The 24,356-nt window shown below is 51.8% G+C and overlaps 1 protein-coding gene across 1 annotated transcript in view; it reads left to right on the forward strand.

Annotated features, from left to right (window-relative positions):
• Positions 1-1,874: 1,874 nt before the first annotated feature.
• The window catches only part of Clip2 (CAP-Gly domain containing linker protein 2), a 59,335-nt gene continuing 36,853 nt past the window's right edge, over positions 1,875-24,356 (forward strand). The window contains exons 1-2 of the mRNA XM_087903563.1: positions 1,875-2,263; positions 16,321-16,511. Coding sequence (XP_087759689.1) covers positions 16,388-16,511 — 124 coding nt within the window. The 5' untranslated portion in view covers positions 1,875-2,263; positions 16,321-16,387. The remainder of the gene's footprint in view (positions 2,264-16,320; positions 16,512-24,356) is intronic.

Consider the following 24,356-nt stretch of genomic DNA (forward strand, 5'->3'; position numbering starts at 1 on the left):
CCACGCAGTTTTATGCTGTGTTGGGGATTGAATTTAGGGCTCTGTGCGTAAACCGAACATTCTACCAATTGAGCTACATCCCCCAGCTTCCCATTTCTTTTTCTTTTTTTATTATATGTTTAATTATATGTATATGTGTAGTTATGTGCACGCGTATCTGCATTACAGGCAGTTGTGAGCTACCTAATGCGGGTGTTGGAAACTGAATTCAAGTCCTCTACAAGAGCAGTATATGCTCTTCAACCATGTTATGTGGGAGGTGGTATTAATTTTCCTTCTCTTTGAGACAGGGTCTCACATATAGCCCTGGCTGGCCTGGAACTCTCTATGTATACTAGGCTAGCCTAGAGCTAATACAGATCTGTCTCAAGTGCTGGGATTACAGGCAGGTGCTGCCATGCCCAGCTAATTATTTTTTTCTGTTGGTGGATATGGAATCAAGAGCCTCATTAATGCTAAGCAAATGCTCTACTACTGAGCCACATCCTAGCCTCTCACTGGGGGATCCTAGGCAGGGGCTCTACCACTGAGCCACACCCCAGCCCCTCACTGGGGGATTCTAGGCAGGTGCTCTACCACTGAGCCACACCCCAGCCCCTCACTGGAGGATTCTAGGCAGGTGTTCTACCACTGAACCACACCCCAGCCCCTCACTGGAGGATTCTAGGCAGGTGCTCTACCACTGAGCCACACCCCAGCCCCTCACTGGGGGATTCTAGGCAGGTGCTCTACCACTGAGCCACACCCCAGCCCCTCACTGGAGGATTCTAGGCAGGTGTTCTACCACTGAACCACACCCCAGCCCCTCACTGGAGGATTCTAGGCAGGTGCTCTACCACTGAGCCACACCCCAGCCCCTCACTGGGGATTCTAGGCAGGGGCTCTACCACTGAGCCACACCCCAGCCCCTCACTGGGGGATTCTAGGTAGGTGCTCCACCACTGAGCCAGGACCCAACTCAGGAGGTAGATTCTTTCCACTCTGCCATGATTTGGCTCCTATTTCAACATTGAAGTTGTCTACCTAGCTACATAGAACCTTGCTGTTTCCTAAACACCCCCTTCTCCACCTTGTATACTCTTCAGTAATGAGGGGTTAGCCCCTTCTTTTCACCTGAGCTCTCTTGGCTGCCTCAGGGCTGGCCCAGTGCTGGCATAATTACACGACCATTCTTGCTCTGTTGAATTGAAGCGCTCTGCGTCCTTCAAAGATGGGGGAAACTGAGGTCAAGAGGTTAAAGTCCCACCACATCAGGCTGAGTGAGAGCTTATGTTTTTTTGTTTTGTTTTGTTTTTTGTTTTTGTTTTTGTTTTTATTTTGAGACAGGGTCTCACTGCGTAACTCAGTTTGCACCCCATCAGCCTGCCGAATGCCAGGTGGTGAGGAGTACCTTCAGGAGGCACACCTGAAGTTCTCACTTCAGGTCCACATTATTCCTCCCACCCCCTCCTGGCCTCTTTCAACACAGTCCCTAACTCAACTCTTCCGTGAAGTCGTCCAGATGCCCGCCCCGCCCCCTTGCAATCTCAAGCTTCCTAATATGGAACATTCACATAAACCATGCATGGCTGAAACAGAAAATGGAACACACATATGTGCCTAGAGCTGAAGCGCGGGTGCATGAACTCTATTTCCAAGGTTCAAGTCAGCTGTAGGTGGACAGGGTAGGGACGATGAGGTTCCAAAGACTTCTCTGCCCTCCCGCTCCCAAGTTTCTGAGCGTCATTAATGTCGGAGAACCGTGAGACCACGAATGCGGGCTCCGCCCCCAACACCACCCTTCCCCTCCGGTTACCCGCGCCCCCTCCCTCCCCCGTTGCTCCGGGCCCCACCTTCCAGCGCCGGCCGCTGCGCCGGCCCCTTTTGTTCGCTCTCCGGCCGCTGAGCTCTCCTGGCGCTCGGCTCCACTCGGCTGGGCTCGGCTCGCCTTGGCAGGGCTCCACGGAGCTCGGCTCCTCTCGCCTCCGCCCCGTTCGGCTCGGCTCTTCCCGGCTTGGCTCCTCTCGACTCGGCTCCTCCTGACTCGGCTCGGCTCGACTCGGCTCGGCTCCGCCTCGGGAGCGCAGGCAGAAGCCCGGCTTACTGGATCCGCCCCTCCCTCTGTCTTCTGGTCGTAGATCGTGTGCGAGGCCCGGACTCGGAGCGCTGAGACCTGGTTTGGGTAGCGGCGGGCGGGGAAGGGCGCAGCATCCTCGTTTCCAGAACGGGCGGACCGAGAGGAGGCAAAGGGGTGTCAGGTCTTGGTCGCTGCTGAAGCTCCAAGGTAGGCGCAGCTCTGGGGACGCGCGCGATGGGGGCGCGCGGGCAACAAAGGACGCAGAGTCGCGGGGGGCGGCGGCACCCTAGCTTGGGAAGAAAAGGGGGGGAACTATCACCGAGGCATTGTCGTTGCGTGGGCAGGGACAGCGGGCAGGGTCGCCGCCGTTGGTGGGCGTGGGCGGTATGAACCCCAACTTCCTCAACCTGGAGGGCGCACTGCTGGGGTTGGGGGGACGCCCCTGGATTGCACTCCCGGATGGTGCGCACATCCACAGACTGGGGCTCGGGTGTGTTTGTTGGGGTCCTCTTTCCAAGAGCAAGTTCAGACAGCTGGACGAGCTGCAGAGCTCTTGGAGGCTCTCAGGCTGGGGGGGGGCACAGCCTGGTGGGCGCGGCCATCAGTCCTCATCCCCGGACCTGGCATCTGGGATGAGACACGGAGGCCCCCGCCCCACCACCTGGGGTCGCCTAATTCGTGCCCTTAGCAAAACTTGATTGGAGAGCCTGGCTTGGAATAGGAGGGTAGGATAAGTGGGAGGCCCAGGCAGGGTGGCTTTCCACAGGGGTGCCCCCCCCCAAGCTGGCGCTGGTGGCTGGTGAGGCAGCAGATTTTTTTCCCTCCCCCCCAGGGAGGGGCAGTGGCGACGCAGGATGCAGGGCTGAGGCTCCAGGGCCAGCCCGCGTGGACTCCAGGCGGGGCCTGTGTGTGTTTGTCCCGGGCACACTGGGCTTTGCCACGCGCGTGCCTCCTCAACAACCTGGCCCAAACCAGGAAAGGTCGCTGCAAAGGAATACCTTAGGGGTAGAGGAGTCACAACACAGGAATGCACCCAGTCTTTGAGATTCCACTCCTGTCTTCTGGGCTACAAATGGCGGGGGTAAGGGAGTGGGGGGGGGGCAGAACTAGAGAGGGAATTGGCCTTAATCTTGAAAGGTGCCCGGACAGAGGATGGTGGGGGTGGGGCTGGCCTAGGGCTGTGCCCTGAGGAGGTAGAGAGCACCACGTGGGGCTACATTAGCTCTGCTGTGAGCCAGAGGCCTCCTCTCCATCAGTTGTAATGTAAACAATGAGCCCTTCATTCATAAGGCTGCTGTCACCTGGATTGGCACCACCAGGGGCTGGCAGGTACACAGAACCGGAACCGCTCTGCACAGCCCAGCCCAGCCTGATGCCCTGTCTGTGGAGAAGCTGGAACACAGACGTGGCACAGCTAAAGGGTGGGGCAGACCCTGAAGGGTGGTTGAGCCCAGTGCCCTGCCCAAGGGTGCTTTTTTGCATAGGAGATGGATGGTTCCCGCAAGAGCTTCCAGATAGGAGGCATTCTGACTTAGATGCGCAGAGAAAGATTTAGGTTAGTGGGGCGTGAAGTTCAAGGCAGAGTCTGTTTGCTAATTCTCTTCCTTCAGACAGTAGGTGCCCACTTAACACAGGATACATGGGTCTCAGCAATGCCCAAATTCCCAAATTTCCTCAGGAAAACACATCCTGAGGAGCAGGGGCTTGGGTGACTGAGAGTTCAGATACTGGAGCTTGATATCGTGAGTTCAAATCCTCGCTCTGCTACTTGCATAGCTGTGTGATTCTGGACAAGATCATATACCCCTCTGTCTTCATTTCCCCATCAGTAAAACAGGTGGACTGAGGGTATTTGCCTTTTAGGACTTTTGAGAGAATCATATATCCTAGGACAGAGCTTTTGTGATTTTACTTATTTGTATATTTGGTGGCATGGGGAATTGAACCTAAGACCTCATGCATCCTCTGCCTGGGCCATGCCCCTATCCTCTTACTGGGGGATTCTAGGTAGGTGCTTTAAATACTGAGCCACACCCCAGCCCCTCACTGGGGGATTCTAGGCAGGTAGTCTACACTGAGCCCCGCACCTGGGGCGGATTCTTGATAAGAGCGCCACCATGGAACTGCAGTCCCAGTTGAAGAGTTTTCTGCTACAGGAAATGGCCCTCAGCCTGGGGCAGGAGGAGACTTCTCCCCCTACTCTGGCCACTCTTTACCTTCACACAGCTTAGCCTTTTAGACCCGCCCCAGGGCCTGTTCTTTCCGCCTCCCTTCTCCTGACTTCCTGCTTTCCTTCATTGATGGCAATGCATAATAAAAGTCCTCTTAGCCCTAAGTCTTCCCTGTCTTCACCTGGTAACAAACCCCCGTGTGATTTCTGGCCCTTCTCTGGTCCTGCAACTGCACAGCTTTGCCCAGAGAGGCGACTCTGCCGCCCCGCAGCAGAATTTAGACCTTCATACCGTTTTTTTAAAAAACACATAGTAAGTGCTTACCTTGAGCCAGGAAGATTTGGTCCTACACCCCCACTCCCTTTTGAGGCAGGATCTCAACTGTGTAGCCCAGGCTGGCTTGGAACTTGCTTATGTAGCCCAAGCTGGCCTTGAATGCAGAACTATCTGCCTGCCTCTGCTTGCTGAGTGCTGGCACTAAAGGCATGTGCTACCATGGTCAGTGGTTCTGCCCGTTGTATGAACATACATTCAGTTGTTGGTTTTTGCATTATTTTGAAGATTTACGTTTATCTTTATTTTATTTGTATGTATCTGGGGGACCGTATGCCATGTGTGTGCAGGTACAACATGGAAGCCAGGAGAGGGTATGGGATCCCCTGGAGATGGAGTTACAGACTGTTGTGAGCTGCCTGGTGTGCTGGGAATGAACATGGGTCCTCTGAAACAGCAATAACAACTTCAGATCCCTGCTTTGCTTATTGGAGACAAAGTCTCATGTATCCCAGGCTTGCCTTAGCCTTATATAGCCCCGGCCTTGATCTTCTGCTCTCTGTTCCTCCTGCCTGCATTTCCCAGCAGCTGGGGTGACAGCTGTACCACCCCTCCAGGTTTATATGATGTTGGGGATAGATTTGGGCTTCATGCATGCTCGTTCAGCACTTCACCAAATGAACCACAGCACCAGCTCTGGTTTTGTTTGTTTGCTTGCTTGCTTGTTTGTTTAAAGGCAAGGTTCCATGTAGTTCAGACTGGCCTCAAAGTCACTACGTAGCCCAGGCTAAACTTCCTGCCTCCACTTCTGGAGTTCTGGGATGACTGGCCCGCACCACTGTGTGCTTTGTCCGTGCATTGGTTAAGCACTTACTGTGTGTCTACAGGACACACCATCTTCCGCAAAGGCCTTTTACCCTGCTCCCAGGTCTGTGTCTCTAAAGCGTAATTACAGTTGTGCCGACAACTCCACACCCTTTGTCAGTACAAAGTCTAAACACTATCTGGCTTTTGGAGCCTGCACAATTCCTTCCATGAGACTGGCTCCCCTCTGTGTCTCTGTCTGTCTGACTGGCTATCTCTCTCTCTCTCTCTCTCTCTCTCTCTCTCTCTTTTTCTCGTCAGCTGACCAGATCCAGATTTTACATGCCTCCACTAAGGTCACCTCAATTCTCTTTATAAGCTCTAAGTATGGGCATGGTTCGTTGAACCCAGCTGTCACAGAAGGGACACATAATTGGAAGAGGCCTGGCCTCCTTTGATGCCCCGTTATTGGGAGTCTTTGTTGTTTTGAGACAGGATCTCATGTAGTAGAGGCTGACCTCAAACTTGCTGCATACCAGAGGCTAGCCTGATTGTCCTTTCCAAGTACTGGGGTTACAGATATGCAACACCATGGCTGGCATTTGTGCATAAGTGCGTGCGTGTGTGTGCATGTGCGTTTGTGTGTGTGTGTACGTGTGTGTCTGTGTGTGCATTTGGATGGACATGTATGTGTAGAGGCTAAAGGTTAACTGTCTTCCTCAATCACTGTCCATTTCATGCTTTATTTATTCTGTGTTTATGTGGTTGTGCATGGGTGTGTATATGCATGGGTACTTATGGAGGTCAGAGGACAGCTTGCCCGGAACTGTTCTCTCATTCTGCCATGTGGATCCCAGGGATTAAAATCAGGTTGATGGACTTGGTGACAAACCCCTTCATGCCCCCTGCACCATCTTGCTGGCCCTGCACCTTAGTTTTTTGAGACAAGGTATCTCACTTAACCTGGGCCTCGCTGACTCAGGCTGGCTAACTATCCAGCCCCACGGTCCTCCTGGCTACCTCTCTAGTGCTGCAGTTCCAGGCACGGGCTGCTCTTTGACACGGTGCTGCGGATCTGAACTCAGGTCCTTGTGCTTGTGTGGCAGGTCATTTGCCGAGAGAACCCCCTCCATAGCCCCACTGTGTCTGGCTTCTTTGAGAAAGTTTCGCCCCAGGAATCAGAGCCTCATTCAGTTAAGTAAAGCGAGACTTCAGTTAACATCTATTTATTTATTTTGTATTTATTTGTGTGTGTGCATGCGCATGTGTGCTTGTGCGCACTCCCACGTACTGTGGTGTGTCTGTGGAGGTCAGGGACCCACTTTGGGGGGTTGTTTCTCTTTCTGCTGTGTGGGTACCAGGGATTGAGCTGAGTTCATTCGGCTTGGTAGCCAGTGCTTTCCCCTCTGAACCATCTCACCGTCCTGCAGGCCCCCAAAAGGAGATTTCAAAGTAAGAGAAATGAGACTTATTCACTGAAGAATTGCCGGGGTTGGGGGGGGGGGGCTGGGACACCTAGCCCAGGAAGCTGGCCTGCAGCCTGGCCCCTCCTGGTTTTTTGGTTTTTGTTTTGTTTTTTTCAGGATAGTGGTTTCATTTTCTCTACTTTTGATCTTGCCTCTGTTTTGTCTTTTCCTTGACCCTGGCCTGGTCCAGTGTGGCTCTTCCAAACACTGGCTTCAGCTCCTGTTCATAGGCCCCTCCTGGTAGTGTCCCCTTTAGTCCTGGGTTGCCAGAGAGACCGAATGAGGGGGCTACCCCCATATGCTCAGCTGGTGCTAGACTGGGGCTGGGGACAGCTGGTATAGTCTGTCAGACAAGGTTTTGGTGCATGAAGTGTGTGTGCGTGTATGTGTGTGTGTGCTTGTGTGTGTCTGTGTCTGGAGGACTGGGGCATGGCTGTGCCTCGGAGATGGTGGTAACGATGGGGGAGGCAGTGTGGTGGGCAGTTCGCTGTTGTGTCACCAGATACAGTGACTTCGGAGAAACCAGAGTGTGACCTAGGTAAACCCTCTCAGCCTTGACCCAGGAGGAGGGTACGCTGTCTCCTCCCCGGATCTGGATACCGAAGGTGGGTCCAGTTGCGGCCGCCTGCGTTTTCTGATGCCCCAGAGCCTCTGTTGGCCCCATCTGCCTACTCTTGGAGTGAAACCCGAACTGTAAGTGATGCCTTCAGGACTGCTGAGAAAGCCGTAATGAACGGTTGTCTTTCAGAGCAGGAGGCAGCAGAGGCCGGGAGGAATCATTAGCAGGCTGTAAATACAGGGCTGGGTACTGTCACTCCTGGCTTGCCCTGGTCTCCGCCCTAGAGTATTGCAGAGTTCGGCAGGTGCTTGACAGCTGACCCACACGTCTTGCGCCCCACTAGAGGATGCTAGGTAGGCACCCACCACTGTTTCATGCCCCTCGCCTCTCTCTGGGGGATTTTAGGTAGGTGCTCTGCCACTGAAACATGCCTCCAGCCCAGATGAGGATTGTTTAAATCTTTCTCTTTTTATGTGTATGGATGTTTTGCCTGCGTGCCCGTTGTGTGCCAGATTCACGAGGTACTCGTGGAGGCCAGAGGAGGGCGTCAGATTCCCTGAAACTGGAGTTAACGGTTGTGAGGTGCCATGTGGATGCTGAGAATTGAACCCAGGTCTTCTGGAAGAGCAGTTGGTGCTCTTAACCACTGAGCAACCTCTTCAGTCCCAGATCCTTTAAAAACAAGCAAGGTTCCACTTCACCCAGGTTGGTCTCGACCTCTCTACAGTTGTGGAGGATGACCTTGCACTCCTGATCCCCCTATCAATTGCAGGCACTTATCTATGTGCAAGGCCAAGCCTATGTGGTCCTGGGGATGGAACCCAGGAGTTTGTGTACGTGAAGCCGGACTCATGCCCACCTCCCAGGGCTCTTTAATAGAGCCATTAAGCTGGCTGTTTTGAGCTGCGTGCCTGGCGCTGTCCTAGGTCCTGAGACGCACCCGGCGAATGAGCTTTGCAAAAGCTCGCCCCACCCCTCTGCCCTCCGTGAGAAGTGGGAGAGGGCATTCCGGGCACCGAGTACCACTTTGCAGGAAACCTGGGCATGGGTCAGATGGTCCAGGTTGTATGGTGGGTGCTTGGCGTCCAGCCTCCATTGGTAGCCAGGGTGAGACTGCCTTTTTGGAAGCAACAGTAGATAATGCTGATTGGGATGGCTTGCTGGTGGCGACTGAGCTTATCTCGGGAGTCACTGCACTGTGTCCCCTCTCTCTTCCGTTCTTTTCTCCCCACCCCTATAGTATCGCTGGGCTTTAGTATCAAAAGTGTGGGTGGTACTCTTGACTTCTTTCTCCTCGCTGCCCCCTCTCAGTCATCCCTCCTTGCCCTCCTCTCATCCGGCTGAATTCTCTCATGCTGTTCCAGGGCCAGACCCTGAACTCTTCTTCCTGACTCTTCTTCCTTCCTGTCTCTTGCCTGCTCAGGATGTTGCCAGAATGGGAAAGGATGCTGGGGTGTCCTCTGACATGAAGGCTTACTGTGGAGAAGAGACTCGTTCTGTACAGCACCACATTGTGCCAGACTATGACCCTGCCTGCCGCATCCTGCCCTCAGGGAGTCAGAGCCTTGGGAGAGACTCACATGATACAGATCCATAGGACAGGGGTCGCTCATTTGCAACTAGTGCAGTCTGATGGTACCAAAGTACCTAAACTAGAATTCAAGGGATTTCCTGTGATTTAGTCATCCTGTTTTCACTTCTAATCCCAGTTAGATAGATGTGGAAGAATAGGTGTGTGTGTGTGTGTGTGTGTGTGTGTGTGTGTGTGTGTGTGTAGTGTGAGATGGGTACATGTTTGTGCAGATGTGTGAATATGTATGTGCCTATGGAGACCAGAGCAGAGCCTTAGGTGTCTCTCCACCTTTTTTTTTTTTAAATTTTTAATTTAGTGTGTGTGTGTGTGTGTGTGTGTGTGTGTATCTGCGTATCTGCATACCAGAAGAGAGCATCAGATCCTATTATAGGTGGCTATGAACCACCATGTGGTTGCTGGGAATTGAACTGAGGATCTCTGAAAGAACAGCCAGTGCTTTTAACCGCTGAGCCACCTCTCCAGCCCCATCTTATTATTTTATTTATTCATTTGTTTTTATTATTATTTTTTTCCAAGACAGGGTTTCTTTGTATAACAGCTCTAGTTGCCCTGGAACTTGATTTGTAGACCAGGCTGGCCTCGAACTCACAGAGATCCACCTGCCTCTGCCTTCTGAATGCTGGGGTTAAAGGTGTGCGCCACCACACCTGGCTTGCCGCCTTAAAAAAATTATTATATTTATTGGGGCTAAAGAGTTAGATTAGCAACGGGGCGGTGGTGGTGCATACCTTTAATCCCAGCACTTGGGAGGCAGAGATTGGTGAATTTCTGTGAGTTTGAGGCCAGCCTGGTCTACAAAGACAATTCCAGGACAGACTGAAGTTACACAGAGAAACCCTGTTTCAAAAAAACTTAAAAAAAAAAAAAAGAGTTAGATTAGCTGTTAGAGCACTGACTGCGCTTGCTGAGGACCCAAGTTTGGTTCCCAGCTCCAAATTAGTAGTTCACAACCATCCATCTCTCCAGGATTTAACCCCCCTTCTTACCTCTGTGGGCACCAGATATACATACATACATACATACATACATACGGGTAAGACTCATGTGAAATAAAATGAATAAATCTAATACAATTTTTAGAAGTTGTTTGTTATTATTTTCTTTCTTTGGTTTTTCTTTCTTTTTTTGGCAGAGTCTATGTAATCTTAGCTGGCCGCTCTCACATGTACCGTGTGCATCTGTGTGTGTGTGTATATTGAAGTCCTCTAGAGGAACAACAAGTGCTTTTAACTGCTGAGACAGCTCTCCAGCATAGTTTGAACAACCAAATTATTATTACTGTGTATGTGTATCATGCATGGTATGTGTGTGTATCATGCATGGTGTGTGTGTGTATCATGCATGGTGTGTGTGTTCATGCGTGGTGTGTGCTGATCCTGCATGTGTGTGTGTGTGTGATCCTGCATGGTGTGTGTGTGTGTGTGTGTGTGTGTGTGGTTATGCATGGTGTATATCTGTGAGAGAGAGAGAGATATCATGCATGGTGTGTGTGTGTGAGAGAGAGAGATCATGCATGGTTTGTATGTGTGATCCTGCATGATGTGTGCTTGTGTGTGTGTGATCATGCCTGGTATGTGTGTGTGATCATGTATGGTGTGTGTGTGATCATGCATAGTGTGTGTGTGTGTGTGTGTGTGTGTGTATGTATTATGCGGAATCTTTGGAGGTCAGAGAACAGCTCTTTGGAGTTGGTTCTCTCTTTCCATCTTTGCATGACTTCTGGAACTTGAACTCAGGTCACCAGGTTTGCACAGCAAGTACCTTTACCATCTAAACCATCACATTGGCCTGCCAGGTAGTTTAAAAAACAAACAAACAAACCAAACATTTAACTGTGTGCTTTAGTATATTCCTGTTGCTCTAGCCCTCCAGAGTCTGAGACAGAATCCACAGTTCTAAACGAAGCTGGTCTACATAACAGGGCCCTGTTTCCAAACACACACACACACGTTAACTTTATACTGACTATGACCTTACATACAAAAATCCACATGGTGTCTCACACTGTAATCCTGTCACTCAGGAGGTGGAGGCAGGAGGCTCAGGAGTTCAGATGGTGAGTTTGAAGCCAGACCTGGTTACATGAGACACTCTCAAAAAAACAAAGTTGGTCTATGTCTTTTATTCCAGCACTGGGGAGGCAGAAGCAGGCAAACTTTTGTGAGTTTGAGGCCAGCCTGATCCACATGAGTTAAGGACAAGCCAGGGTTTCATGAAGGGACCCTGTATTAAAACAAAAACAAAACCAACCAAATAGACAGACAAAATAACCAACAACGGTGGCAGTTGACTGTGGGGCTGGCTGCTGTTGGTCTGTCTTCCCCGCTCGGCTTTCCCAGCTTCAGCCACTTCCTGAAGTCAAGTCTCCGTGGTGTCTAGCTGGTGCTTTGATGTTGTTTCCCAGAGCCTCATGCTGGTCTCTGCTGCCATTGCTCTCTCTGCATGATGGTCTGCCTTCTCCGCACTCTCAAGGGTGCCCAAGACACTAACCAGGGGCCTCACCCCTATCCTTTGCACATCTCTGCCATGGGCTTCCCAGTGGTTAACACAGCCTTGCAAGTATTGGGCCTGGGCTGCTGCCTGGTGATACGGGTGTCCCAGGGAGAGCGGAGGAAGGAGGGTGAGGTCAGGGGCCAGGCAGATGGACTCCATCTCTCTGGTTCTCCCAGGCCGGAGGCCCAGCTGGTTTGAGGCTTGAAAGTTGGCAAGACTCACAGGGAGGGCCCTTCCCAGCCTTGCCTTTGGTTTGTCTTGGACTGGAAGGTCATGGACTCGGGTGACCTCTCAGTGACCCATAGCAAGCTGCCTGTGTTCTCTGACCCTCGGCCAGATGCAATCAGAATGGTGTCCAGGCCCGGTAATGTTAGCACTGGGGAGAAAGAGGCAGGAAGATGGAGAGTTTGAGACCAGCCTAGGGTATATATCAGATACCAAAAACAAGGGGCTTCAAGCTGGCTCAGCAGGTAAAGGGGCTTGCTGACAAGCCCCAGTGGCCTGAGTTCGATCCCCAGAACCTTCTTGTGGAAGAAGAGAAATGAACACCCGTTCCCGTTGTCACCCTTTACACATGGAATATGTATGAACAGCCACCCCCGCCCCCGCCTCCCCATAAAAAAATAAAAGCTGAAAGAGAGGAGGCCGGACATGAGCCTCAGTAGTAGTAGTACCCTGATCCGGGGACTGTCTCCTGGCAGAAGCACCCAGTGAAGGAGCCAGGGCCAGGGGCTTGCCTGGAATTCTGGGCCAGGGTGCCTCTATCCTGGTGCCCTCCTCCCTGCCCTGGGGCCACATTATCTCCGAGGGGTTGGGCTTTCCGTTGCCCCACTTGGCGCTGTTCCCGTCTTTGGGGCACCAATTCACTGGGTCGACATCCTGGGCCTTGTCCCTTGCTGAAACTGCGGCCAGTTACCCCCAGGCCACTGAAATGGAAACCCTGAAACAGAGCTCTGGTTTCTTCCAAGAAATGGCAGTTGGGGGCGGCACAGAGAGGCCTGTTGCTCTTGTTGGACCCGCTGTGTGCAGAGCCAGGAAGGGTTGGGACATGGGATTTCTGAGCTGTGTCAAGTGTCTGGGATACTCCTGGGGTTACGTCTTCCCAACTCAGGCATCCGCACCCCCACAAGGCAGCCATACTTAGACCCCAGTTTTTGTTTTCTCTTTCTTTTCCTTTCTTTCTTTCTTCCTTTCTTTCTTCTCTCCTTCCTTCCTTCCTTCCTTCCTTTTTCCTTTCTTTCCTTCCTTCCTTCCTTTCTTTTCGAGGCAAGGTTTTTCTGTGTGGCCCTGGCTACACTGTTACTCTATAGGCCAGGCTAGCCTCAAACTCATAGAGATCCGCCTGCTCCTTCCTTCCGAATGCCAGGATTAAAAAGTGCACTATCAAGATGGTTTACAACTTTTAAACTGTTTTTGTAGCCCAGGCTGACCTCAGACACTCAGTGTGGCTGAGGATAACCCTAAACTTCTGATCCTCCTGCTGCCCCTCCCAAATTTTGGGATTATAGGTGTGCATAACCACCCCTGATTTATGTAGTGCGGGGGATTGAGCCCAGGGCTTCATGGATGCTAGAGCAAACACCTTACTGACCCAGCTTGATTTTTTTTTTTTAAATTTTAATTTTATTACATTTTAGTGTGTATATCTACCAGTTCTGCCCTTCTACCCTGTGGGCCCTGGGGGATCCAACTCAGGTCATCAGGTTTGGTGGCAGTTGTCTAAACCTGCTAGGCCATTCGCCTGCCTGGAACTCCAGATCTTTCTTCCTCCTCCGCCTGTTTTGTGCTGACCACGCCTGCTGCCTGCACCCCGTCCTACAGGTGATAACTCTGGTCCTGTCACCTTGGAGTGAGACTGAATTTAGACCTCAGGCTGCACTGGCTCCTCGTGGCCTCCACCATGGCTGTGCTGTGGCCAGAGGCCGCATGGCCATGTCACAGCCTTCCCAAGTCCCTGCCCCCACCCCACAACCAGCTCTCTGTCCCAGAGCAGGGCTGAGTCACAGAGGGCCAGCTCAGCCTTTTGCCTCCTCCCCTCTTCCTGCTCCCACCCCACCCCCACCCCGCCTGCCCCGCTTCCGGTCCCCTCCAGTCCCCTGGCTGGGATAGCTGGAACTGGCTGAATGCAGGCTCGGTTCCTTTCTGCCAGCTCCCGGCTCTTTTGTTAGTTGAAGCAAGCAGGCGCTGTCCCTTGAGGTCAGGGTCTTGGAAATATTGTTTTAGGGCAGGGCCGCTGGGCTGGGAGGTAGGGAAGAGCTAGCCCGGGGGCCACTTCAGCATGACCGTGCCACTGTGACGGAAACCATGAAATAGAGTTTATCTTTCTAGCTCCTGGCTCTATGAGTATGTTCTTCCTAAAATAATGGATTTCCCTTCATTTTTGCGTGCGGGCCCGTGTGTGCCGCATGCACATGTGGAGGACACTTTCTGAGACCTGGTCTCTCTTACTGTGTAGGACCTGGGGATTGAACTCAGCTCCTTGGGCTTAGCAGCAAGCATATTTACCTTCTGAACCATCTCACCAGCATTTCTTCTTTCCTTTTCTTCTCTTTCTTTTCTTCTTCCTTCCCCTTCTTTACTGATCCTGTTTCTCCCTTCCTTTCCCTCTGTCTCTCCTCCCTTCCTTCCTTTCTCCCTTCTCTTTTCTTCGTGTGTGTGTGTGTGTGTGTGTGTGTCTGTCTGTCTGTCTGTCTGTGGTCCCAGTGCACATATATGCACCCATGTGTGGAAGTCAGGGGTCAACTCTGGATGTTGTTTCTTTGTTTTTTGAGACAGGCTTTTCCACTAACCTGGGGTCACCAAGAAGACTAGGCTGGCCGGCTAGGGAATTCACCCATTTCTGCCTTCCAGCACGAGGGTTAAATGCATGTATCTCTGTCTTAGTAACCTTTCTATTGCTGTGAAGAGTCACCATGACCAGGACAAGCCCTGTAAAAGAAAATATTTAGCTGGAGGCTAGCTTACAGTTGCTGAGGTTTCATCCATTATCATCATGACAGGAAACATGGTGGTGTGCTGGTGTGGTGCCGGTGTGGTGCGGTGTGGTGCCGGTGTGGGGCCTGAGAGGGGCTGGAGAAGGAGCAATGTCCCGATAAACAAACAGAGGGAGAGAGAGACACAGAGAGACAGAGAGACTGGGTCTGGAGTGGGCTTTTGAAACCTCAAAGCCCACCCCACAGTGACACACTTCCTCTCACGAGGCCACACCTCCTAATCCTTTTCAAATAGTGCTGCCTACTTAGAGCCCCGTCTAGAATCCCCCAGTGAGGGGCTGGGGTGTGGTTCAGTGGTAGAGCCTCTGCCTAGAATCCTCCAGTGAGGGGCTGGGGTGTGGTTCAGTGGTAGAGCCCCTGCCTAGAATCCCCCAGTGAGGGGCTGGGGTGTGGTTCAGTGGTAGAGCCTCTGCCTAGAATCCCCCAGTGAGGGGCTGGGGTGTGGCTTAGTGGTAGAGCCCTACTCAGCATGTGAATGACTGTGTGGGCTAATGCCCACTTCACACACACACACACACAAAAGCAAACAACTAAAACACCCACTGGCTGCTGAACACATGACTGAGAAACATTCTGAGATAAATGCCAAGAGCTCCCTGTACTGTGTGTGTGTGTGTTTCCTTTTCTCCCATTCTTTGCCACCACCTTTGGAGCCTGTCCTGGAACTAGCTCTTGTAGACCAGGCTGGCCTCGAACTCACAGGATCCACCTGCCTCTGCCTTCTGAATGCTAGGATTAAAGGTATGTTCCACCACGGCCCAGCCTCTCTTGGCTTTTTGAGACAGAGTCTTCTGTGTATCCCAGGAAGACTTCAGACTTGTAGTAGCTGGGTGGTGGTGGTACATGTCTTCATTCCCAGCACTCGGGAGGCAGAGGTAGGCAGATCTCTGTGAGTTCAAGGCCAGTCTGGTCTACAAGAGCTAGTCCCAGGACAGGCTCCAAAGCTACAGAGAAACCCTAACTCGAAAAACAAACAAACAGGGGCTGGAGAGATGGCTCAGTGGTTAAAAGCATTACCTGCTCTTCCAAAGGTCCTGAGTTCAATTCCCAGCAACCACATGGTGGCTCACAACCATCTGTAATGCGGCCTGGTGCCCTCTTCAGGCATGTACATAGATAGGATATTGTATACATAATAAATAAATAAAGAAAGAAAGAAAGAAAGAAAGAAAGACAGACAGACAAACAAACAAACTTGCAGCAATCCTCCTGCCTCAGCCTCCCGAGTCCTGGGATTAAAGGAGTGAGCTGACAGGTTTTTTCTTCTTTTATATCTTTTTTGGTGTGTGTGGCACTGCCTTTCAGATAGGTGTAGACCAGATCGACAGTTGAGACTCGTGGAGGGAGGGACAGACTCTGCTTTGCCATCTGTGGTGGCCCGGTTCACTAGCTAACTGTCCCCTGTGGATGCTCATAAGTTCTGTACAACTTCTAGCAGCCACGGCTAGGCAGCCCCAAAGCAGAGATCACATCTCCGTCTACAAGTGACCCAGTGTCGTGCAGCTTGGTGAAGTACACTGGTAATCACAACTCCAGAGGCTGGCTTAGGAGCAGAAGATCCAGTCTAGGATGTATAGTGAGACCCCGTGTCGGAAAAAGCAAGCCAGAGGAGAAGAATGCCCATGCAGCAAACCAGCCCTGAGCCCATCCCCAGGCCTGAGTAAATCAGGGGTGGTAGTTTGCCTCTGTAACCCCGCCCTCAGGAGATGGAGGTGGAGCGCAGTCTTTCTTTACTGTATAATGAATTGGAGACCAACCTGGGCTACAGGATACCTTATCTCAAACAAAACGGAGGGGAAATGCTGGCAGCCTCTGATAGGCTCAGTCAGTTTCAGGACTACTGGGACCAGCCAAGTTCCCAGGTCCTAGTGAGGACATTATGACTCCTTTGCCCTTGTGTTCTGTCCGCAGGTGACCCAGGATGGCAGAGAGGATGTGACCATCATCTGCCTTTGTCTGCCCTCCTAGTGGCCCCACCATGCAGAAGCCCAGTGGCCTGAAGCCCCCTGGTCGAGGGGGCAAGCACTCCAGTCCCGTGGGCAGGCCTTCCATAGGGTCAGCTTCATCCTCTGTGGTGGCGTCAGCCAGTGGCTCCAAGGAAGGTAGGTGGGGCCAAGAGTGGGAAGGGGGCTGCAGCACGGGGACCTTTCCTGGGGAGACACGAGCAAACGTGTACCCCACGCGGACCAAACGAAGGATTCCACCAAAGTCCAGCATGATGAACCAGTGAATTTATTGGGGTTTCTTACAGGAGTATGGGTAAATCAGAGGGAGCTGTGACACATTTGCAGGGCTCAGAAACTCATTGTGTAGCCCAGGCTAGCCTCAGACTTTCAGCGATTCTCTTGCCTCTGCCTCTTAGATGCTAAGGGTACTGCTGTGTGCCAGCATGCCCAGTTTATACGGTGCTGGGAATGGAACCTGGTGCTTCGTGCATGATGGGCAAGTGCTCTGCCAACTCATCCTCAACTCCAACAGCAAATTTTAAACCACAAGGGATCTCTTAGGTTTTTTTTTTTGCTGTTGCTGTGGTAAAATACCCTGGCAGCACTTAAGGGAGAAGGGTTGGGTCTTGGTTCACAATTCAAGAAGGCCATCATGGTGGGGAAATCTAGGTGACAGGAACTTGAAGCCGTTGGTCACATCTCACCCGTCATCAAGAAGCAGAGGTGTATGCTTGTTGCTGTCCACCTCTGTCTCTGTTTTCTGCGGTCCAGAACTCCCTGCTCAGGGAGTAATCCCACCCACTGTTAAAATGGGTCTTCCTGAATCAGTGAGCAGAAGCATGGACATCCCCACAGGCATGCCCAGAGGCCTGTCTCCTTGGAGTTTCCAGATTCTGTCAAATTGACAGATCTCACTATCATAGAGGGTATACTAGAATTAGGAAGAGCTTGGTTAGTTTTTGAGACAGGATCTCAAGTTGTACAGCTCAAGCTGGCCTCAAACTCCTGTTCATCCTGCCTAGTCCTCCAGTGCTGAGATTATGGGCAAGATGTACCACACCCAGCTAAAGATTTGTCTTTCCGTATCTTTGATGAGTACCCAGTGAAGAAAAGCTCCACACAGTCCCCTACATGTTACACTTCACACCACACAGCAGTATAGGATTCTGCCCATCTCGCTGGATTGTCCCAAAGGCTTGGAGACAGTGTGGTGCAGTCCAGTGTCCCCTCCAAGATGGCAGATCCCCTTGTACTCACGGGAAGCATTCCAGAAGAACCTTTAGAACCTTTTAATCCCAGCACTTGGAAGGCAGAGGCAGGGGGATCTCTCTGAGTTTGAGCCTAGCCTGGTCTGCAGATCAAGTTCCATCCAGGACAGCCAGGGCTGTTACACAGAGAAACCCTGTCTCGGAAAAAAACAAAAACAAAGCCGGGTGGTGGTGATGCTCGCCTTCAATCTCAGCACTGGAGAAGCAGAGACAGACGGATCTCTGTTAGTTCAAGGCCAGCCTGGTCTACAGAGTGAATTCCATCCAGGACAGCCAGGGCTGTTACACAGAGAAACCCTGACTTGAAAAAACAAACAAACAAAAACCAAAGCAAAACAAGAAGCTAGAAAGAGAGAGGGGGGAAGTGATCCTGCAGAGGGCTGGAATGGTGATACAGAAGCCCTGGGGTTCAAAGTTAATTTGGTGTGTGCAGAAATAAGACCCTTCTTGGGGCTGGAGAGGTGACTTGGTTGGTAAAGTGTTTACCACACAAGTGTGAGGGCCAGAGTTTGGATCCCCAGCACCCATGTCAAACACACGGAGGGTATGGTAGTTCAACAAGAGGATCCCTGGGGCTTGCTGGCTAGCCAGCCTAGCCGAATTGACCAATTCTGTGTTCAGACAGACAGACAGACAGAGACCCTGTCCCAAAGAGTGAGGTGGAAGGTAGTAAATTAGGAAGACTCCCAAAGTGGTGGGTAATTTATTTTTTTTGGGGGGAGGGGGATTTCCAAGACAAAGTTTTTCTACATAACAGTCCTGGCTGTCCTGAAACTCACTCTGTAGACCAGGCTGGCCTCAGACTCAGAGATCCACCTGCCTCTGCCTCCCGAGTGCTGGGATTAAAGGCGTGCACCCAGTATGGTGGTCAGTTTTAATTGTCAACTTGACACAACCTAGAATTACATGGCAAGAGAGAATCTCACAGAAGATTGTCAACATTGTGTTGGCCTGTAAACTTGTCTGATTGGATTCTTTTGATTGTTATTCGACCTGGAAAGACCCAACCTGAAAGTGGGCAGCACTGGTCACTGGTTTGAGGCCCTGGACTGTATGCGAGTAGAGAGAGCCAGCTGAGCATTGAGTATGCAGACATTCGTTTCTTTCTGTCTTGACTGTGGATGCGATGTGACCAGCCATCTAAGTTACTGCCGTGGCTTCTCCATGATGGACCGTGACCCGGACCTGAGAAGCTAACACAGAAATAGGCACGTCACTACGACACTCAGTACTGACCTCCAGCCTCCTCTGCACACATGCACACCATGTATGGGCACATACAGCATGACTGTGTACATACGCAAAAGACACATCTGTGGAAAGGAGTGGGGGCTGAGGTTGGGAGGTATCAGATGTAGGGCAGGGAATTCAGGTGTCTTTCCAGCATGGGAAGAACTGTACAGGGTGTGGCCTAGGGGACCCCCCAAGTATATTAGCTCCACTGTGAGCATAGACTGTGGGGGTTGACGGGAGGACCAGGCTAGAGAGCAATTGTATAGTCATCGAGGCGAAGGATGTGTGCTCTCTGCCTGTCATGGGGAGGCCACAGGGCCGCTGTCCTGAGTCAGTACTCAGGGTCGTTTCTTGGGAGGAGCTTGAGGGTGCTGAGTAATGGAAGGGTTGAAAAAATGGCTTCGTTGAGCTTGTGAGCTCAACCCCTGGACCCATATGACATAAAGAGAGAAATGACCCTGCCTGATGTCTTCCAAGAACCATGGCACACACCCCAACCCCAGTACTGCACACACCCCAACCCCAGTACTGCACACACCCCAACTCCAGTATTGCACACACCCCAACCCCAGTACTGCACACAACCAGTACCATACAAACATCCATATATACACGTAGCAACAAAGACAGAATTCCAGGGACTGGAGAGATGGCCCAGTGGTAAAGAACACCTGTTCTTGCTGCTCTTGCAGAGGACCCAGGCTCAACTCCCAGCATTTACACACTGGCTCACAGCCATCTGTAACTCCGGTGTCAGAGGATCCGATGCCCCCTTCTGGTCAGGCACTTGCGGATATATGGTGCACATGCTTACATGCGATAAAACATCCTTACCCATAAGATAAAGATAAACATTAAGGCAGTTTAAGTACAAAGAGACAAGATTAGCCCCAGACTCCCAGAGGGCTGAGCTTACTCCAGCAGGGGTAACTCGGTGGAAACCAGTGGCTGGGGAAGTGTACCAGCCAGCCTGGCCCTAGGCCAGGACATGACCTTCAGGGAGAAAGGCCCATTGTCTCTTCTGGGTTCTTTCTTCATTGGCCCCCCTCATCAAGTGGGGCCCCAACTTCTTTTTTTCCAAGTGTCTGGGATTTAATCCAGAAGCTCACACATGCCAAGCCAGCGTTTCACGGAGCCACATCTCTAGCCCCTCCCAGGGGTGGGGGCGTTTCCAGGCAGGTACTCTACTATTGAGCCATACCCCCCAGGTCTCTCACTGGGTCATTTTAGGCAAAGATTCTACCTTTATGCTTTGAGTTGTCAGTGTCAAGAGCCTTGGTAACAAGTGTTAGGGAAAACACTCCCCATTCATGGACTCTTTAGGTTCCTAGCCACCATGGGACTGGCTCTTGGCCCTCTGAAGCGATGGGGGTACCAGGCATGGTGGTACATATATGTAATCCCAGCACTCAGACTGAAGCAGGAGGATTGTGGGATGAGGGCTAGCCTGGGCTAAATATGAGAGACCTTGTCTCAAATTCTGAAAATGTAGGCTTAGTTGGTAGGATATTTACCCAGCATGCACAAGGCTCTGGATCCCGTCCCCAGCACTACGTAAACCAGATATAATGAACATCTGTCATCCCAGCCTGTGGGGAATAGGAGAAGGATTAAGAGTTAAAGGTTATCCTTGAGGCTAGCGCCGAACGTCGGAGACCCCCTCTCAGAACAGATTTATCAGTCAGTAACAAAGCATTGAGGAGCCTGGGACTCCGTGAGGGACACCCAGGACGATTTGAGAGAGCCACATGTGAACTGGCGCCAGCCTTGGGAAGCAAGGCTGTGGCTCCCTCCCAAGGCATGATGTCAGTTTTGGGCAGGGAGGGTCTGGCCCGGGAAACGGCCTGGATGGGTGCCATGTGTAGCAGAGGAGGTCTGTATTGGTACCCAGAAGCCTGACGCAGGATGCAGCTGGGGCCCAGGGAGGAGACTTGGTGGGTGGATATCTCCCTGGGATGTAAATCGAGGTGGTTCCAAAAGTGGGCAGGTGTGGAGCTAGGTGGAGGAACACGGATAGGATGGGGTATCTCTGGAGGAGCATGCTCTAGGAGGACCTGTCTGCCCATGGGACCCAGGGAGATGTTAGCATCTGTCCTGGGCAGTGAACAGGTGCCTGCTAGGTGTGGCCTCCACTCTGCACTGGGAAGGAAGGTTCTGTTGGTTCTGAAGGTTCTCTGGAGTCTCGTGTGTGTGTGTATGTGTGTGTGTGTGTGTGTGTGTGTGTGTGTTCATGTACCGGTGACAATGGGAATCCAGGTGTGCACAGCACAATGCAGAGGTCAGAGGACTGCTCAGGTGTTCATGTAACTTCCATACTGAGAGTCTCTTCTCTCTCTCTTGGAGATATGGTTCTTACTGTGTAGTCCTAGCTGGCCTAGAACTCACGGGAGACAGGCTCTCTTATCATCTACCTGTTTACATCAGGTTAACTGGCCTATGAGCTTCCAAGGATTTTCCTATCTCCGTCACTCATGGCGCTGTCCAGGCTATCAGAGTACAGAAGTACATGACCATGCCCAGTTTTACATGGGTCCGGGGGCTTTGAACTCAGGTCTTCATGCATGTGTATCGATATCAAATGTTTTAGCACTGAACCATCTCTCCAGTTTCTGGAGTCTCCTTCTGATGCAATACCTAAGAAGTCCCTTCTGGCCCTTGGAAGATGTGCTGGGACCTGGGGTTACTAGGCAGAGAAATATGGGCCACGGGCAACCATTGTGTCTCTATCATTCAGGCAGGTCTTGAAGGACTTCCCTGGTTGTGTTTGTCACTCACCTTGTCACAGCATTCATCTGTCTTGTCTCATTTGAATGACCCAGTGATAGTTCTTCCTACCACTGAGCCACACCCCAGCCCCTCACTGGGGGATTCTAGGCAGAGGCTCTACCACTGAGCCACACCCCAGCCCCTCATTGGGGGATTCTAGGCAGGGGTTCTACCACTGAGCCACGTCCCAACCCCTCAGATGTATGTTCATTTATTTTAGATATATTTTCCCATTATTTATTTTACACATGTATAATGTATAGTATGTGTGTGAGTGCACATGCCACAGCAGGCGTGTGGAGGTGAGACGCCTACTTGTAGGAGTTGGTGCTTTCCTTCCACCATGTGGGTCCCAGGGATTGAACTCAGGTTGCCAAGCTTGGTTGCAAGTGCCTCTCCCTAAATCCTGGCCTTCTCACTGACCCTCCTGTTTTTGAGATAGTTTCCCTATGTAATCCAGGCTGGCCTAGATCTGTGGCAATCCTCCTGCTTCACCCTCCTGGGCACTGAGGTATAGTCTGGCTCCTCCACTCCCTGCCCATCGCTCGAGTGCCTGGATGTTTGGATCACTGTAAACCAGGCCCCTCCTGTGGCCTTTAACTACTTTCAATCAGCCAAGGTCAAGAGCATTCCTTCAAGGCCGGCTTCTCCACTCCACTCCCCTGACCACATCCTAAACTTTTTAATGGTGTCAGGATGGGGAAGCCAAGATGAGCTTTTCCGGAGCTGTGTGGCAGGGGGCAGGACTGCCTCCTAACACTCCTGACGTTCTGTCCACTATCGATCTGGGAGGCGGGGACCAAGGCCAGCGCCTGCCTGCCGCCCGCCTTCCTGCTGGACCCTATGGCCAGTGCCTGAAGCTTCTCCATGGGGAGCTGGCTCTGCTCATTTCAGGGTAAGAAGCTTGTCACATCCCTTCCCCATCCCAGCCCAGGCTCCCCAGCTGTCTACTGGTCCTGAGTAGGGGGGACAGAGAGGACTCATGAGTGGCATTTGACTCTGGAAGGCTGCTGAGCACTCCTGGACCCGGAGTAAGCGGATGGAGGATGCCTTCAGGGAAATGCAGGATACAGAGGCAGCTTTGCTGGCTAGGTGCCACAGGGTGGGGGTGTTTTATCTGCAGAGGGCTATTTCGCTAAGGGAGGGACAGACCCAGCCTTCCTTGAGCGCCATGTGGGTGGGAACTGTCTGAAGGCTGATTGAAAGGAGATGCCATTCCAGAGAGGTTCACCGTTCTGGATATTCGTCATTCCTTCCTTCATGGCCTGTGCCTCTGAGAGCCCCTGGGGAGAGGGAGGGGCTAGGAACAGAAACCACTTGGGGCTTCAGGCCATGTATGTATGTTCCTTTGGTGGGGGAGGGAACCCCCTAAGGATGGACAGCCTGTCCAGAGGGGTTGGTGTCTATCCAGCTGCCGGAGCTGAAGTCCAGTAGCCCAGCCGGTAGACCTGTGCGGAGTTGGAGGAGGGGGAGAGATGCTAAGTGAGGGGCTTTCGGCAGCTGCTGTGTGAGGGGTTGTTGGGAGTTGGCACAGGTGGACAGGCAGGCCTCCTTAGGTGGCGCCAAGAAACCGCTGTTTCTGTGGCAGGGTGACACACCTTTACCTGCTTTAGCATTTCTTGCTGCCAAAGATGGCAGATTGCAGATTCGCTGAGGGGTCAGTAGGCTTACCTTATTCTAGCCCCTCCGGTGTGGTCAGGGTGCTCATTAACATGATCAGAGCTCCCAGAGGCCCCACAGGAAAGTACCCCTAAGGCCTTTCTCCTCCTCCTCCTCCTCCTCCTCCTCCTCCTCCTCCTCCTCCTCCTCCTCCTCTTCTCCTCCTCCTTCTCTTCCTCCTCTTCCTCCTCCTCCTCTTCTTCCTCTTCCTCCTCTTCCTTCTCCTCTTCCTCCTCTTTCTCCTCTTCCTTCTCCTCTTCCTCCTTCTCCTTCCCCTCTTCTTCTTCCTCCTCCTCCTCTTCCTCCTCTTCCTTCCCCCTCTTCCTTCTTTTTTTTTATTTTTTATTATTTACTCAGTGTTCTGCCACATGTGTTACTACATGCCAGAAGAGGTCACCAGATCCCATTACAGATGGTTGTAAGACACCATGTGGTTGCTGAGGATTGAACTTAGGTCCTCTGGAAGAGCAGGCAGTGCTCTTAACCTCCTAGGAGGCCCAGGACCTGGCATAGGATACTCTTCTTCCATCCAAGGCCATCAGGGCAAAAGCCAAGCTCATCCCAGAATTTCTAGGTTCTGGTAACCAGTGTGCACGTGTATGTCGGGTGCATCTGTATGTGTGGGCAGGCCTTGCAGGCCTGGGGCTACTGTAGGATTCCTCTTCATCTCTCTTTCACCTTATGCCCTGAGGCAGGGTCTCTCAATCAAATGCCAAGCTCATCAATATGGCCATTTCTTCCTCCACCTTCTGAGGCTGGAATAACATGTGGTCACTTGGCATTTATGGTGGTTCTGGGTTCTAAACTCAGGTCTTTGAGCTTGTTGAGCGAGCATATAACCACCGAGCCATCTCCCCAGCTTTATTCTTTTTCTCTTTTATTTTTGTGTGTATGTGGATTTTTGTGGTTTTGTTTTGTTTTTAAGAGAGTCTCCTGTAGCTCAGGCTGACCTTGAACTCACTACGTACAGTCAGAGGTGGCGGTGAACTCCTGACCCTCCTGCTTCTGCTTCCAGAGTGCTGTGAAAACAGGCATGAGCCTTCACACCAAGTTCCTGTGGTGTTGGAGGTGGGCT

The sequence above is a fragment of the Myodes glareolus genome, chromosome 2, assembly GCF_982192425.1.
Source record: "Myodes glareolus chromosome 2, mMyoGla1.1, whole genome shotgun sequence".
In the NCBI taxonomy this organism is placed as follows: Eukaryota; Metazoa; Chordata; class Mammalia; order Rodentia; family Cricetidae; genus Myodes; species Myodes glareolus.